The 18,548-nt window shown below is 38.5% G+C and overlaps 1 protein-coding gene across 7 annotated transcripts in view; it reads right to left on the minus strand.

Moving 5' to 3' along the window:
• Nucleotides 1–18,548, minus strand: part of DLG2 (discs large MAGUK scaffold protein 2) — a 673,276-nt gene that overhangs the window by 265,878 nt on the left and 388,850 nt on the right. For 5 of the 7 annotated variants that reach the window (XM_074147586.1, XM_074147578.1, XM_074147613.1 and 2 more), the window contains one exon: nucleotides 6,562–6,717. The exons of the other annotated variants lie outside the window; for them this stretch is intronic. In XM_074147586.1, coding sequence (XP_074003687.1) covers nucleotides 6,562–6,717 — 156 coding nt within the window. The remainder of the gene's footprint in view (nucleotides 1–6,561; nucleotides 6,718–18,548) is intronic. 7 annotated transcript variants of the gene reach the window in all.

Raw genomic sequence — 18,548 nt, forward strand, 5'->3', positions numbered from 1 at the left:
TAAGTGATTTGCTCAACTGAAGAGAATTAGTCAGCAGCACAACTGGAAATAAAGCCCAGCAGCTCTAACCTGAAGCATTCCATCTTAACCTTCTGTAACTTTACATAATTAAACACTTGAACTGTAGAGAATTTATGCCTTTGCAGGTTAAGATTCTCCTGCAATCATCTCTCTGAGTTTTTAAAAGGTGCATCTTCCTAATAATTTTAATTAATAGTGCCCAAAATAGAAGACTCCTCATTAAAAAAAGGAAAGAGCATAAAAGAGTCTAGGAATGTTTGTGCTTGTTAGGGTCAGAGATTCATCCACGCAAAATAACATGAAAACTGAGGCTGAAACGCAGCATCATTTTTCTTTCATTAACTATAACAGTTATATGACTGGATCATTTACTTGAAGAGAACACTTGAGTCAGGATTAAAAAGAAATTATAGGAAACTCTTCCAGTTAAGACTTTTTAATTTCTTAATTGAAAGTGATAAGGAAAATCCACAATTAATTTGTATCATTTCCAAAAGATCCTAAATAATTCAAAGGCCTCAGGAGCAGGGACAATCTACGCCGAGACATTGCATTTGAGTTGTAGACAGTTCACCAACACAGTTTATGCTGATTTTGTTTTGCCTTATAATATATAACTATAAAATGCTGCAGTTCTGGAGCTGCTCTCAGAAGCAGCCCAACCCAGTCAAGCATAACGAGTAGGTAGTTATATGCACCCGGGCTGCATCTTGTCAACCACTGCAATGTGTGTCCCTGTGTGTGTGTGTCAAGGTCTCCAAGCTTATTTTTAGAAAGGTCTGGGTGCCTGAGTTCAGGAAGTATCTGAATTTCTAAAGATGTTGTTTAGGGAGTGACAGCCAGAGCACTTACAAACCTAATTCTCACTGAAATCACCAATAACAAGATGCTTCAGTGCCCGTCGGTGTGAGCATCAGTACCCAAGACAGCCTCTGCGATCACCAGTTTAATCTCTTAAATTGCTTAGGGGTTGCTATATGCTCTGTGTCTCTGAATGCCTACATTTGTGTGTAGATATACCTTAAAGTCACTTCTCAAAACAAAAAGTCACCATGGTCACTTTTTTAAATGCCACTTTATGGTTTTAGGGAGCTACTTTATCAAGAGTTATTTTAAATGGGTATTCTTTATTTTCTAAAGGTGTTTTTTCTTTCTGACTATAGGATTAATTTGTTTATATTGATCTTGAATAAGTTGAACCTCATCAATGGCTATTTTGCTATTCAAAAATCCACAGACAGAATTGTGTACTTATTCCCCTTCACTGCCTTTAAGCAGTGATATTTAGTAGTGCTGGTTCACCATATATAAACTTGCTTATGGTTGGACTGTGTAAAATGCAGACCAGCCCAGAATTTGATTCCAAGGTGTTAAAATAGGAAAAAATACAAATCTGCTCCAATTCTGATTTTAAATATTTAAGTATTTAAATCCATTTGCCCAAAACAGGTTGATTTCCAATTTTGTAATTATTATTTGAAATTTTCACAAAAAATAAGTTAATGAATACAACTAAACAGAAAAAAATCCTTTTAAATTCAAGAAAGGTGGTTGTGTTTATGTGTGGCAAGTTGAAGACTTAATTTCATAATATCATTGCTTTTTGCTGCTTGTTTGATAGATCCCATTTTCAGGTTGCCAGGCATTTCAAAATATGGCTAGATGTGTTTGGGGAGATATAATTCCTATATTAAACACATGGGATTGAAAAGGGGATGATGAGTACTCCTGTACAATGTGAATTTCAATAAAGATGACAAGAGCCTCCCTGGAAGGCAGCCACACACAAGTACAGTTCTATGCATCACTTTGACAATAAGCTTGTTCCCAGGAGGTTATTGTGCAGAAAAAGGCTGCACAGATATTAACGGATGAGAAAGGACATGACAGGAATGAGCGCCAGAGAGACCCACCATTCACGCCTTTTTCAAGTGCAGCAACCTTAACTTCCTTCTAGGAGCAGTGAAAAGCGACCGGAGCATCCTCAGCTGTCCCTTCCTGGCCTATGGAGGATGCCAGGGATACCGAACGTTAAGCGAGGGGACCCCAAGCAGAAGTGCTTAGCATCGCAGACACACACTAGTCCGACTGCAGAGACTAACGGAGTGTAGTGACCCTCGTGTGCTTCCACGGAGGCTGTGGGAATTCAGCCACGCTTTGGAAGCAGTCTCATGCATCAGTCATTAAGATTCTGGACATTATAGGCTCCTTACCCATATGTCGTGCATACATTTCAGCACAATTTGTCTGTGTAGCTCTTTAGAGTTATACAATGCTTAATTACCCTTGAATACCTATGCAAATGGCATGCTGTTTTCTGCAAAACACTTTGCTCTAGAGCCCTGTGCCAATATTATCTTCTCTCCCTAATACCCATCGGTGAGAACATAGCGGTGGGCGCAAGAACTGATGTCATTAATCTCATTCATCAAATACCTTAAAATCATTTCTGTTATTACATAATAACACAAATTGCCATTAGTAATAGGATGTTATTGTCTCAGACGGAATCAGTTTGCAAAGAAGCTCTATGAGATCATTGTTAAATCTCTTTTAAAGACTGGGAAACAAAGCACAAAATCATTAACTGCCTTGTCTAAGACTGCAGAACACAGTGTCAGCCAGAACTGGGGCTGGTTTCAAGAAACTAATCTAGATTTAAGAAGCAAGCCAAATACTTTCAATCCAGGCACCCAAGCACCATAAGGAGGATCTGCAAGTTTACAGAAGCTAGACTAAACATGAACAAAGTTTTCACTTATTTTTATTTTCTTGGGAGGAAGCATGTTCCCAAGCTTTTCTTCCATGACTACAAAGTCTGAAACCCTACTGTATTTGCTTTATTTGCTATACTGTTCTCTTCCCCTATATGGATTCAAAAATATTGATGCAATCACATGAGCAAATACCTACGGGAAAAAATAAAAATCACACAAACCAACAATATCAGGGCTGCCCTTCAGCAAAAACTATGCTGGTAACTAGAGCACCAAAAAGATTTCACTGAAGACACGGAAGTTAGTTCTGGGAAAAACTGAAGCATTTTTTAAGTGTGTTTATGTAGTGGTGAATGTAATGAAGTTTTCAGTGCAAAGCCTGAGAGCACAACATTTTGTGTTACAGAATGCAGAAACTAAGTCTCGTGTTTGTAGAAGTTGTTACATCTATGAGCTGTGATTTCCTTTCACTGCCAATAACCTTCTAATTGTACACATAATTGTCAATAACCACAGAGGCCAGAACATGAATACTCTGCATCTCTTCCCACCTGGAGCTCTCGAAGGAAAACTTACAACTCCAAAATTCTCTCTCTGCTCCTGCCTTCAATGGGACAGACTTTCAGCTGTTGCACATTGACATAGCCCCGTTAGTATCAATTCACATGAACTGATAATTCAATCAAAAACCAAATTATTTTTACCCTAAAATGGGAGTATATTGTTCGAGACCTCCAAATCTCTCAGGAGCTAAGAGAGGCCACCATAAAAACAAGGGTTATAAACTTGAATTTATTATAGACAAATAAGGCTTTGGCCTATGAATTCTCTTTGCCTATTAAGTTAATGAGCCTTGACAAAAAAATCATCTGAGGAGTAGCTGACAAATTATCTGGAGCAGCAATTTGAAAGGCGTTGGCTGGCTTACAAGCATTGCAATTGGGAGAACGTGGCATCATGTTCCTCTTCCTCTGGAAGATGTATTTGTCAAACCAAATTTCTTGCAGTTCAGCTGCAGTTTCTCAGTGTTGGAGCACTGAGATACGACAGTGACTGCAGATACCAAAACAAGCAAATAGTCCCTGTCCCTTCCTCCCCAAACCTGAGGCTAAGAAATTCTGATGAAAAACTCTTTCTAGGAAGCCTGCAGGAAGACAGGGAGATATCTTTTTATATTTGACTGGAGACCATGGAAGTGTATAACGTGGAGAAATAGGGCTTTGAAGAATTCAGGTGAGTAAAGGGAGACCTTTTAAAACAACTGGTCAATATTTGGAAGATTTTTTTGTAGTACAACTGCCAATAAAGGTGGCAGTATCACAGCTATGGATTTCAAACAAGGCCTTTTTATGGATTAATTCTTCGAAATATTCAACACAACACAGCCCTGAGACACATCACCTTTGTGAAATTTATGGCTGCAAACAATGAACACTTCTGCAAAAATAGCCACTTGGATTACAGTTAAAATGGGATTAATACTTTCCTAAAATCTGTTCTCCAACTGTGAATACTGAGCCACTTTGGAAATCAGATCATGGTATATGTTGTAAAGCTGTCACTTTCCTCACCAAAGGCATTTGGTGAAATATTATTTCAAATATCTTCCTCCATGGTCAACTATTAAAAAGAGTCCTGTGGAAAAGATGACAATATTTGAGAACATCAAAAACTGTCATATTTTCCATCTGAATGTTATTTCACAGTGGGAAGGAGGCATAATTTATAGCAATCAGTTGCCTCTACCACAGCATGTAGCAGAGCACAGTGCAGAGCATTTAACCATGAGTTGTATCTTTTCTCATCTTTTATGTTCTTTTTGCAGTTGGACTGTTGAAATAAACAAACTGATTAAGTATACAGGGACTAGAGCGTAATTTTACATCAAAGTAGAATGAAGAGAAATGAAACCTTGTTCTTAAAGAGAATCATTAACTGACACTCAATAGAACAAAACCAAGCTTTTTAAGTCCTGATGTCAGGTCATCAAATATCTGATGACGAGGTATTCAATTAATCACACAATAAAGCAAAAGAATGTAGAGAATGACACCTTCAGGTGGCCAAATGGCTATGAGCTCTCCAGGACTAAACTGATTATTGGCATCTGAGTATCTAGTCTGCAGGAAGTAGCCTTAACAGGTTCACCCTTTCCCCCCAACCTATCTCCATAGTCCTGACAGTTGTGTCTGTTGGCATCAACCATTTAGCAATTAATTGTATCTCTCCGTGGTTAGCAAGCCACATTCTAATCCTCGGTACTCCACTACATAATTCCATGGACCCAAAATCCCCTAGAACCCACTTTTTCAACTTTCTAGTTCAAGTTGGTCCCTTCCTTTCTAAAAGGACCATTTAAAAAGTAAAAATCTTTTTATAATGATCTCTTCTGTTGTCTGGCTCTAAACACATAGAAGTACAGTGATGCTTACAGATAAATGACTCATATGTATGCTGTACCTAAAGACCTGAAGTCATTTTACTGCTTTTTGGCTAGTTATTTGCATTAAGATAATATTTGCAGAGAAATTAAAATATCATGGATAGATATGTTAGTGCCTGGCACCCTTCTGGAGTTATTTTTACCTTTATAAATATTGCCCTTAGCATCATTTTTCACCCAAACTTGCACTGGCCGGAACAGCTTGACTGATGTCCAGTGATTGTACATCTTGTTGCAAATTCTAGAAGCTACACAATTTTCATTCTAATAAACTGACAGCTTCTGCATGGTCTTACCACATCTGCTGCATTCTTCACTAGTATTTGTCTTATTGCTTTTTTAATTTAGCTTTCTATTTCACAGCACTGCAAAGCCTTTCACAGCTGTTTTTCTAATCCCTGGGGTTTCTTTCCTGTTATTGTATCTTACATTAATTTACCATTTTACTTTCCACTTACACACTTCTGCTCTTCTCTTCCTACATTACTCTTTTCTTTGAAAAGTGTTTTCTGTAGAAAATGACTACGATCAAAGCTCCAAATGCAATTATTTTTCTTCTACTCCAGAATATAAAAGATGGTATTTTTTTTTCCTGACAAAGGAAGCACTCAACATCTTCCTGAAAACTTGTGCCTAACTGTATCTCCCAAGTCTTGTTTGCAACTAGTTTACTACTATCCTACAGAAGAATAGCTGAGTTATACTAGCATACAGTTTGGGGTAGCATATTTCTCTTTATTAAATATTTCTTTATTAAAAATTTCAGGAGGCAGTCACTGACAGTATTTTATAGAAATGTCTTCCATTACTTCAATTACGGAAATGTTTCTCATTTTAGGTTTTACTAACTGTCCTTTCTGAGGACAGCTAGTCTCTGGAATGCTAAATTTTAGATGTATTCTCAACTACGACTTGGTGAGGGAGGTGATTATTTTTTGCTCAATTTCTTCTGAATAGCTTAGGGAGCCACCCTATGAACCCAGAGGTGCTCAGTGGACAACGTATGCACAACACAGAAATAAAATGACTGAATCAAACCAAATTACTACAGCTTTCAGTGAAGTCTGAGTCACTTTTCTTACTCACAGAGAAACAAATACTGAAATCAGTTGTAAAATGTGACACATATTGTGTAACCTATTTCAGAGCACCATTCCAATGGAGCAAAACATTGCCTGTGTTCATCACTGGATTTTGGATGACCAAAATTATATACCGAGGTAGCATATATCTTCCAGTGGTGTGGATGTGAAAGCATGGTTAAAAACAAGCACAAGCTGTAGAAAAAGAAGATCTATGGTGAAGATGCAAACTATGAGCTAAATCCAGTGATGTTCATGCACTCTAACAAAGGAGGTGAGGAAGAAGCGCATGCAGTACCTGGTGATCTCAGAGTCAGGGAGCAGGCCTACGTGGTAGTGGGGATAGGGAGCTGTAAGAAGGAAGCTTTTGTCACACTCGACAGGGGAATAGTGCCTAGGAGAAGGTGGTTTATCACACAGTTTGTTCACAGTGCTGTAAACAGGTTCAGGAGGCCTGGTGATACAGAGACAAGAGTAAAAGATCAGGTGCGTATTAGTGGCTGAGAATATAGAGAAAACACAGCAATCATTTTAAAGCATGCATAGCAAATCTGTCAAGACCTTTCCAGTGGGCTTTTCTGACAAGTAGAGTGTGCTTTTAAAGGAAACATTAGAATTTCATAACACAGTATTACGGCATACAAGCAACTGCATATAAAGATATATACAATATAAGTGGGCCATAAAACTGGCCTATGGGAAGTGTGGTACTGAGAGGGAATATCTAATCTCTGAAGTTCAGTGATGAATTCTCCCACATACTCTGCTTGCTTTGTTTTTAATCTAACAACATTACTTCTGCACAGCTTTCTGTGACCTTAATTTGGAGCACTGCATAGAAGAAAATATGATGGTTATTACCTGAAAAGAGGTATTTTTTACCCATTAATTTAAGATAAAGATGAAGTACATATTCTGTGTTACTACAACATACTCCTGCCCAGATGAGCTGGGGCTTTGCAAGTAGAACTGTGGTCAAAGTGAGTCATATCTTATAACAACACTGATGGTAACAAACTGTGTAAGCAATTCATCTCATTGGCAGGCAATTCGTTTCATTTCAAGAGTTCTTTGCTCTCTTTTCAGATTCAACCTTCAAAATCTGATTATGCAGACCACAACTCAAACAGTGAACCTCGTTGACAAGGCTACTGCAATCGTGCTTGAACTGCTGCTCCAAATATCAGGCAGCAGCCTGCGAAGCTAGATATGAAGAATAAGAACCTAAACGTGACAGCGACAGGTCACCTTGCATTTCTCTCCTGCTGCCTAGAGGCCAACCGCTTGGGAGAGGCAATACTCACCATGAACCTCCCAGGGAGTCGCTGGGGAGAGGGGAGGCAGGGATGAAGCCTTTAGTACCAACCAGCCAGGGATCCACAGGAGACAACCAGCAAACAGTTTTCAAAAAAAATGCACCACACAGTACATTGCCCATCATGCAACTTCTCCAACTATTGCCCTTGCTCCAGTAGATACCTCTGGGTCTACTGGCAGAGTGAAAATTGACTCATAACTTCCTGAAGTTTCTTTTCTAAAGAGTGCCAAGACGCAATTGCTGCCACATCCTCACTTCTGCCAGAAGATGCAGGGTATGCCACTGTCTTTAATCACAGCAACATGGTATTAGCTAGATTAAAATCTTATTTCAGAAGCCTGAAAATATCAAGAGGCCAAGCAGTTAATGAACTCTTTTTGTTCTTCTGGCTGCACTGTGCCTCACATGGGTGTGGTTTTTGCTGTGACATTCACAGGTACCAGAATTTATTACAGTCGTGGATGCACTGGCAGATACAGAGAACATATTTTCCTTTGTTGTTAGCTTCTGGGTTTGTCCTTTGGGGGAAAAGGAGTAGCTGCTTTACTTAAAAATTGGTCTCACTCAATGCTAATAACATTATTCAGAGCAATCTGACATATGATTTGAGAACTCCCTGTGCCTGAATTTCCCAGGGAAAACTTTACAGTCACAAAAATGGCAATTTAAAATTACCAAATATCAAAATAGCAAAGCTGTCACTCATTCGGTTATAAAGCATTCTGTCAAGCATTTAGTAAAATCCCTTTAAAAAATGTCTAGGTAGCAATTCTGTTTTATCAGCATATTTCACACTTGTTTCAGAGGGTTGGATTTAATAACTTATTTGCTAAATCAATTGCTTCTTTCAATACAAAAAATCCAGAGAAAAAACCACTTCTATTATTTTACTTTTGACTAACACTGCCTTTTATTCCCTCAGAAATCACTTTTGCTTTTAGGCAGTATATCAAAGAACAAGTACAAATATCAAATATAAATGATACCTACTATGAAAACTGAAGCAATATTACCCCAGTGCAGGAAGATGAATAAAACCTGTAGATTTCTCCATGGCTTAAAGCACTAACCAGTCCATAAACAACTTGCTAGCTTCCTATATTCAAGTTACTTTTCTTCTCTGAGTGGTAGATGACATGCGAGTGTCGCTGCCCCTTGGATATATTGTGAATGCTCAAACTACACTGAGTCATCAGTGAGTGACCATCCAACCTTGTGCTGAGACACAAATCATGCCACAGAGATGGACAGATATGAGGGATTGCTCTGTTAATTGACAGTTACAAACTGCTTCCAAAAGCAAAATGAAGGTAAACATTCAACATCTACCTAGATACTGAGACCAAATTAGTCCTTTAAATATAAACACAGAGCCCTAACAAAATGTCTTGCGAAGCCCAGCAGATTTGAAACATTCAGTATTTTTCACTTAGGTCAGTCTTGCTGGATGGTAAGATAACAGAAAATTGGAACAAGTCACCAGTGTATAAAGTACTCTATTCATTGTTATTATACAAGTGATACAGTCACCTAGCTAACAACATCCCCTCTACAACTGAGCTGAACAGAGACATTTTAAGGTTAAGAAAAGGAATTAAAGCTTCTTATCCTTTTAAAGCTTGGACTCTGTTTAGAATAGAATTCAGGGTATCAGCTAACTCCAGTTACCAGTGCACTTCTTGTAAGGTCTATGAACTGGTTTGACCCTACCCAAACTATCCTATGATTCCATGATTCTGTGATTCTATGAAAATGTAAGTAGTAGCGTAGCTTGGCTGGAATGTACCTCAGTAGATAATTCAATCACAAGAGAGAGAATCGAGTCACTTGGTGCCATAAGGTAAGCTTTTAAATGGTAGCGTGAACAGCAGACAGTCATAAACTTTTCTAGCCAAAAAAAAATTGAAAGCTGGAATTGTTAAACTGCAATGAGGCACAATTTCCACAGAAAGGTGTAACTAATTGGTGGAAAAGCTAACAGTAACAGTGGGAGGTAGAAGATTGATCTGACTCTGCTTTTATTTATTTATTTCATAACAGATTGTGTAAAGAAAGTAAATCTTGTTAGTTTTTTGTAGGCCTTATTATTTCTTGTTTGGATCATTGTTCTGTTATTGTTTCAGGCTGTCTTTATTGCACAACAGAAGTTATAAGAAAATGGCATTATTAAAACTGTTCTTTCCTCAGCATCACGCAGGGTTCTCAATTTAATTTTAACTTTTTTATTGCAGAATACTGTTTGGTAGGGTTCAGTTGCCAACACACAGCACATTAAATGTTAACAGTTTCATTTTTTGGATTTTAAAACCTTTTATGATATGGAAAGAAACCAGCTAAGCTCTCACAGCACATTGAGTATGCAGGGCTATAGCCAGGAAAGACTAAATTCAATCTGAGAGAAAATAAATCTCACAATGCTACAAGTTTCCAACTTTCTTTTTTTGAGCAGCAATTTTTAATTGTACCCAAGTTCAGTAAAGACAACTAATACATTAGTATTGCTCATATAATGTTGCTGGGAAGTGTGCAAAGAATTGTCTTTAAACATACATCACTATTGAAACAAAAAATCAATGGCAATTTAATACAAATGAATTCTTCCACTCCTAATAATCAGTGATTTTTATACATATGTCTTTTGACTTTTAGGTTCTTGTTCATATAACTTTCTAGGAGAACCACATACACTTATTGTACCATAGGTTTATTTAGAATTGAAAGTTGATTTTATTTCATCGGTTGTGTCCTGGCAATTTGAATAAGAACCAGTCACTCGTATGACACATTTCTTTCAACTAAATGAAAGACGGAGAAGGGGTGTGAAGAGCTGGAAGGAAATACCAGAAGTACATTTCCTTAATTCTTTCTGGAAATCCTTCTATAATCAATGATTTCTCAGCATTTCTACTATTAATTGCTCTTTTCATGAGCCTATAAGTTTTCTGTAACTGCAAAATAAGTTCTTAAAATCACAGTAACTTTTTAGCACAGTAATAAAGATTAAGGATTGTCTTGTTCCTCTTAACAATACTATTTAAACATTTCAATCGAGTTTTCAAATGAAATGGCCTACAAGATGGCATAAGTATAATTTAGAACTTTTAATTTTCTACAACCAATTCTACACTCATTATTTTTAACCATTAGGAATGAGGAAATGAAATGACTGCTTAGTTTGAAAAAAAAAGACAGTAATGATTTCCTGTTGCAGTCATGGAAAAGACGACTGTTGCACATAGGACAGGTGAGACCCTCAGACCAAAGGCCCCAGTCCCTTGCAGTGGTATTTTAGGAAACACGGCCAGTAAAGCAGGGACCTTCTCTGCTCAGCAGATCAGGGACCATGCAGACCAGAAACCAAACCCAAGTAATTTTTGGTTAGAGTGTCTGTCCACCATGCATTTGAGCACTTATCTGTATTTGAACATTTTTACATTCTTAGACTTCACAACACCCTGTGGCAATGAGTCCCACAAACTAATCATGTGACATGTCCCAAAAATCTCTACCATTTTGTATTGTAAGGCTGTTACTTGGTTGCACATTGATAACATATGGTAACATTTCAAAAAAATTCTATTTTTCTGTATTTTAAACGTGGCAATGTATTGTAAACGCCCTTTATCCGAGTTGTACAAAATGCTTAGTTGTTGCCTAGATCTGTTGCCGAGATCTTTGTTCTCTCTCTCTCTCTGACATCTTCTTTCTACACTGGAATTATTGGTTATTTTGCTCTGCCTGGAAAACATGCTACACCCCTGCTCATCTCTGTCACCCTCTTCTGGAGCTTTTTCCAGTTGCCTCCCTGTAGTATTCAAGACTTGGATGCATCATAGATTCATACAGAAAAACATTATGTTTTGCACTCTTTTCCTTTCCTATCAGATCCTATTTCCATTCTTAATTACCTTTTCGAATGTTCTTGAGTGCTGAGCTGACAATGTCATGGAACTAACCACAATAACCCCAAGGTGTCTTAAGTAGTAATAACTGCTTTAAGAGTCCACGTCCGTGATATATGTAGTATGTGCTCAGGGTTCTCTTTTTCCTTTGTGCACTATTAAATGTTACTCACCATTTCTGTGTGCATTATTACTGCCAATCCTACTATCTAATTTCAAAAATCTCCACTAAAGCATATTCCAATTTTATTTTTTTTTTAAAGTGGTAAGTAGTAAGTAGCTTCTACTGACTGTATTAGAAATAGTCAAATCCTACTACTTGGGGATCTCTGACAGGCCTGACTAAATATGTGTGGATTACTCAGGATAACAGACTGTTTGGTGACTTGACAATAACTAAATTTTTACCATAGAATCATTGAATGGTTTGCGTTGGATAGGACCTTAAAGATCATCCAGTTCCAACCCCCCTGCCATGGGCAGGGACACCTCCCACTAGACCAGGTTGCTCAAAGCCCCATCCAGCCTGGCCTCGAACACTTCCATGGATGGGGCATCCACAGCTTCCCTAGGCAACCTGTTCCAGTGTCTCACCACCCTCACAGTAAAGAATTTCTTCCTAATATCTAATCTAAATCTCCCCTCTTTCAGTTTGAAGCCATTACCCCTTGTCCTATCACTATACGCCCTTGTAAAAAGTCCCTCTCCATCTTTCCTGTAGGCCCTTCTCAGATACTGAAAGGCCACTATAAGGTCTCCCCGGAGCCTTCTCTTCTCCAGGCTGAACAACCCCAACTCTCTCAGCCTGTCTTCATAGCAGAGATGCTCCAGCCCTTTGATCATCTTCATGGCCCTCTACTGCACCTGCTTCAGATTTCGCAATTTCATGCTTCATTGAAGGGAACAAATAATAACATAGAGCTAAGAAATACAACTGCGACTTGACAGGTGTCAAGCTGTTGACAGGTGTTTTATAAGTAGACTTTTTTAAATGGAAGCATAACTAAATACTGTACAACTGTATTTCACCAAGGATCCAATTTAAGGTTATGCAGATGAACTTAATTTTTTCTTTTCTTAACTGAACATTTAATGTGTAACTTGAATAGTGTTCTTTTAATTATATTTTTTTTCCAAATAAATCCTGAGATTGATCAAAGACTAAACCAAGAACGAAATTCTACTATGAGACACCATAAGTCAACACAGTCACCAATAAGGTCAACTGAAGAGCTACAGCGTGAGAAATCTACCTCATGAGAGATGGGAATAACCAGTAGCAGCAGCAGCAGCAGGTTGTCATCCTCCAGAACAACGGGCGATGTAGTTGAGCTATCGTGACAGACTGCCTGGTGGGGTCACGCACGCATCATGCAAACCCCAGAAACCCAGAAATGGGTTCCTCTCCATTCTTCTAGACAGAGATGGCCCTAGCCTGATCCTGCCAGCATCTTATCAGCAGCTTTTCCTACCTGCTCTCTACCTCTGTTCCTAGCCCCAGTCTTCTTGCACAACTATTGATTATTCCAGACCCCATGTCTCACTGTCTGAGGGAGTTGCTGGTTCAGCAGCCCTGAAATTCATTGCTGCTCTTCTCCAGGCTATTTTTCTCCCCTGCTTCTTCATGCCTCTTTACCCATTTCTCACTTATGTTCTTCCTTGCCCTAAATTCCTCTTCCAAAGTTTTCTTGCCCAATAAATACCAGTCTTCCTTCTTGTGATTTCCATTCTCACACAACCAGTAACAAGTTCTCTCTCATTTTCACACCCAGTCTCACCATAATACCTTGCCAAACACACTCCCCCTATTCCTCCAGTCTCTTCAATGCTAAAATCTTACAGGACTGGGCATTCAGAGCACAGAACAGAATCACTCCTGATTATGTTTGTATTTCAGAAAGGACTGGAAGAAAAAAGTAGAGACAAAAACTAGCTTTGGCCATATAATGCTGTGCTTAATCATGCTGGGTTTTTTAAAACAATCTAGTCACTATTACAAAATTGTGAGAAGCTTTGATACACCACAGTTGAGAACTGAATATTATGGAATTCTACTGCACAAAAATATTAAATACATTTTGGAGGATAAATGAATCGCAGTTTTTCCAAAGACTTATATTTGTTGGCATTTAGATAGATTTTCAAAAATGCAGTAGAAATACTATGTGGATTCAGTTTCACCAGCTCCCATATTTCAGCACCCTGAAGCTACATATGGAATATTACAGTATTTAAAATATAACATCACCACAATTTTTAACACAGAGTAGAATAGAACATGAATTAAGCCATGTAATTCTCCTTCCATCCCTTAAATGACCAAGTTGCTATGGTTAAAAATAAATGCAATTTAATTTGATAATAATAGTGTTTAATTAAAATTTCTTTAAAAACAATAGATATAATTTACACTAAATTTTAAACCAAACCAAACATGCAACCTTTGCTATCCCTAGATAAACAAATCCAGCCCCAGACAAAAACTGAGCATGAAAATATTACCTTGAAACAATTAATCTGCCGAAGTTATAAGTAGTTTAATAGGAAGAATAAATAAAAGGCATTCTCAGTCTCCACATATTACTATATATAGTTTATTCTCTTTAGGGCATAGGTGGCATGACGAGTTTGGGCTAGGCATGGTGATATGGCTGTTGAGAGCTCGCAATTACCTCCATATATAACTGCATCAGCTTACTTCTTCAACATATCTTTTACTCATTACTGACATAGTAATATCAGCTCAAAAACGATGTAATATTCACCATTTGAAAGTTCCACCTACAGTACTTGATGATCTTCATCTAGGAAACATGAGTTTCAATTCTGTTCCCTCACAAAAACTAACAGGAAATGCAGTTAACTCCTTTCAGCAAATACACACTTTTAAAACACGCAGAATATTTTGTCAATGGACGATCTAAGTCAAGTCACTAAAGATCCCAAAGGAACAGTTTTCAGGACTCATTACTAAAAACCACAGTTCTTTTTTCCCGTCGTTGTGCTTCATAAAACCATTGTCAGAAAACTGTTCCTGATAGTTTTATAACGTACAAACCATAGTATCAGTTATAATGGTTTAATACTGAAAAGTCAGATCTATGTATCAATACAAATTTAAAGGTGTTCCCATAAAATATCCTCAATTCAACTAGAAAGTTTATGTAAGTAAACAAGAAACAGTTGAGGAATACAACTTTCAATAATGGGAAAAAATCCCACGAGACTTCAACTTAATGGATTTCCTTTTTCTCCCTTCCAATCCCCAGTACCTCCTCCTCATCCAGAAAATGTTATTTTGCAAAGATGCATGTAAAAGAAATCAAACATGCTTTTCACAGCAAAAGAGATAACTCAGACAGCTTTTTCATTCATGAATCTTTAATATCTAGCCAGAGTTAAATGTTAAAGTGAATTTTTTATCAGCTGAAGCACAGAATTTTATGTTACCATTTTCTGAAGTTAGGAAGTAAAAACTCAAGATGGTAGATCTTTATTTTTATGGATCTTTTGCCTATGTTGTTCATTAAAGACAGGAGGAATGAACATCTAAAAGCTACAAGATTTTTAGACTATAATTTCAATATTTCTGGAAATAGGAAGGTAGACATCTGCTAAAAAGTAAATTGTAACTTCCATCTCAGCTGTATTAGTAACGGTATGTTCCACAAAACCACTAAAACAAAAAATCACTCTTTTCTTCCTATTAGAAAATTTGGTTGGAATGCATCCAATTTCATGCTTGAAGCAAGATTATGGCCAACACTAGATCAGATCAGCCATGATTTTACCTAGTCAAATCTTAAAAATCTGAAAGGGTAGATATTTCACAACCCTTCCAAGCAACTTGCTCCCACACTACTTCACCCACCTGGTGTCTTTTTTTCCTTCTCAAATAGAAACCAGAATATCCAAAGCCGATGCTTGCGACATTGGTCCTTCTTTTCTGAGAAGAGTTTGGTTTCATCATCTTTGCTACTGAGTACTTATAGAGTTGCTCCTTAATCTCTTCTTCACAACATTAAACAATCCCCATTTGCCTCAAGATCCCTCTGACCTCCATGGGGTTTAGGACTCTCAGAAGCTGATGGAACCTCCCATGTTTTTCCACATCCCTCTCAAAGTCAAAAAATAGGAACTGGTCACAGTCTTCTAGAAAAGAACATCTTTTTCTGCTGGCCATGTTTCTCCCAATATAGTCTTGTATGCTGATTACCTGACTGACAATGAGGGTGCTCTCCTGGGTCCATGGTCAGCCTGGCATCCGCTGTAACCCCTAGGTCATTTTCAATGAAGCTGCAATTCAGATGTTTGTTTCATGGCCCATACGAGTGTGTGCAGCTGTTCCACCTGAGGTGCAGACTTCTTACTGAACTTTATGAGGTTTCTCCTGGCCAAGTCCTCGAGTATATCAAGATCTTTCTGGAATATAGCTCTGCCATTTGTCATGTTAACCACTCCCCCTTAATTTATTATCCTCTGTAAATTTGCTGAGGGTGCACTCTGTGTCATGATCTAGGTCATTGATGAAGATATTCACTGACGCCCAAGGTATTCTAAGCTACTGTGCTCATCACTGACCACTTGACAGATGTCAAGTGATGATCATTACCCTTTGAGCCTACTGGTTCAGTCAGTTCCCAATCCAGTCTCTTCTTTGAGTCCACTCTTCCTCAGCTTTCAAACGAGAGTGCTGTGGGAGACTGTGACAAAAGCCTTACCAAAGTCTGCCATTGCATGCAAACGAGCATAGCCATGCTGGGAGAAGGCTAATGAGCCAGGTGAGAGCATATAATCCAGGAGATACACAAAAAGCTATCCAGAAGGTTTCCAAACCTTTACAAACCATATCTTCGTTCCAGCTATGGATTAGTTGTACGTGTTTATCCAATGCTTCCTCATGTTTGGATGAGAGGCTGCTGGAGGAGTTTTAAAGGGTGCTCCCCGTGTTACAGCTTCTCCTGCCCACAGAAGAGGTATGAGAAATACCTTTGCAGCCACTCCCCAGGGCAACTAGTGGAGAAGAGGAATCATCACGTGCACCACAGCAGATCCCAGATGCACATCTGTGGGAGTCATGGCACGGCTCAGGTATGCCTGTGGAATCAGCTGTGTTTTCACCCAGCAAAGAGGCGTTCCTGCTCTAGGCAACACCTACGCTGTGGCACTGGTTGGTACAGGGCAGCCACTGCTCTCCCCTTGGCCACACAGCTGGTCCCTTCACCAAGAAAAGGTGACCAGGCTGCACAAGCACACAATTTGCTTTTGATGCATGCTTTTGATACCAACTACCTTCTGGTCCCTTAAATGCCTGGCAAAGATGATGTTGAATACTTCAGGTATTTTTATATTGTCTGTCATTACATTGTCTCCCCTTCCACCCCCAATCAGTTTTTCCCTTCATCAAATTCTACCTTCATTTCTGAAACTAGCACACCTGCAGAATCACTTTTTGTTATCCTTTATGACTCTTGCAAGTCTTAGCTCAAATCAATCAGCTCTCTGATTTCGTCATTAACCAGTCAAACAAGGCTTGTCTTCATCTTGCGTCTTAGGTCATCAGAAAACTCTTTGCTCAGCCAAGAAGGCCTTCTACTGAATCCCCCTCCTTCCTGCTCAACAGCATGCTTCATTCCTGAGTTCTCAATAAGTTTTATTTAGAAATCATCCATCTTTCATGGCCACTATGTCTCTGTGGCAGCATCCCAAGAGATTTTGCTTAGCAATTCTCCAAAAAGGCTGAAGTCTGCTCTTCCAAAGTCTATAGTCATAACTTGCTGTCTGCCTTTCCAGACTTCCCTTGAATCATGAACTGAACCAACTTGTGGTCACTCTGGTCCCAGCTGTTATTTATCTTAATGTTTGCCACTAGTTCTTCCTTTTTCGTAAGCAGCAGGTCAAGCAGAGAATTATTCCTGTTTCTTCCCTTTAGCAGCATTAGGAAATTGTCAGCAACACGATCAAGGAATCTCCTGTTTTGCCTGCACAACACTTTAATCTTACTAGAAACTAAAACAAATAAGGACTTACTTGCAGAATGATGAGGATTGTATTGATACATTTACTTGGCATATAGCTTTTATCCACTTTTGATCCCACATTCTACTAACCTGAAATTGTATTTTATTTACATTTTAAAAGGTGACAATCTTTATAAAGAAAGGGCAAAGCTTCCATCCCAAGTAAATTTAAAATGAATCCATCAGAACAAAAAGTAAATTATGCCCATCATCAGTAGCATTTTGGACTAATAATATACACAATGTACAAAAGCTCAGTAACTTAAAGACAACATGTAGCTTCATTAAAACTTGTGACTGAAAATGAGTTGTTATATTTCTATCCCTTATGCTTGGATTATTTTTTCCCCATAGTTCTATTAAGTAAAAGATGTATTGAATTTTTTTTTTTAGATGCAGATTCCATATCAGAACAAAAAATACAAGTTTTCATCAATAGAAATACTTATTTTTGTTGGGAAAAATACAAGTATTTAGGTAAAAAAGAACTGGAACAACAACAAAAAAAAACAAAACAGAAAAGACAAGCAAAAGAAAGTTGTCCCGGTTTGAAGTAAAACCGAACCAATTTTCTGTTCTGTAACTTTACATCCTAGCTAGGCCTCCTCTAACTCTCTGAAATTAACGGCATATTGTGGAGAAAACTGCTCGTTCTCAGAGTGATAAGACCAATGTTTGTGCTCCATGCCAAGGAACGGTATGCAGGGAGGCCCTTGCTTATACTTATTGCTATAACAACCAAGGTCAGGCAATTTCGTTATTTGCCCCCTTAGAGAGTCGGAAACGGAAAAAACGTAGAGGGGTCACATAAGTGGGGAGGAGAGGACAGGACAGGTGACCCAAACCTGACCAACTGGGGTATTCCATCCCATCTGCCCCATGCTCAGTATAAAAGCTGAGGGATCAAAGGGTCAGCCCTTTTTCCTGCGATGGCCGACGTCCAGAGAGGACTCTGTCTGTTCATCTGCCTTTGACCCCGATCCGTGTGTTCCTGACTCCAGAGCTGGAATCCAGTTCCCATTCGTCACTGAGTCTAGCCTGGGAC

This window comes from Numenius arquata, chromosome 1 (genome assembly GCF_964106895.1).
Source record: "Numenius arquata chromosome 1, bNumArq3.hap1.1, whole genome shotgun sequence".
Lineage (NCBI taxonomy): Eukaryota > Metazoa > Chordata > Aves > Charadriiformes > Scolopacidae > Numenius > Numenius arquata.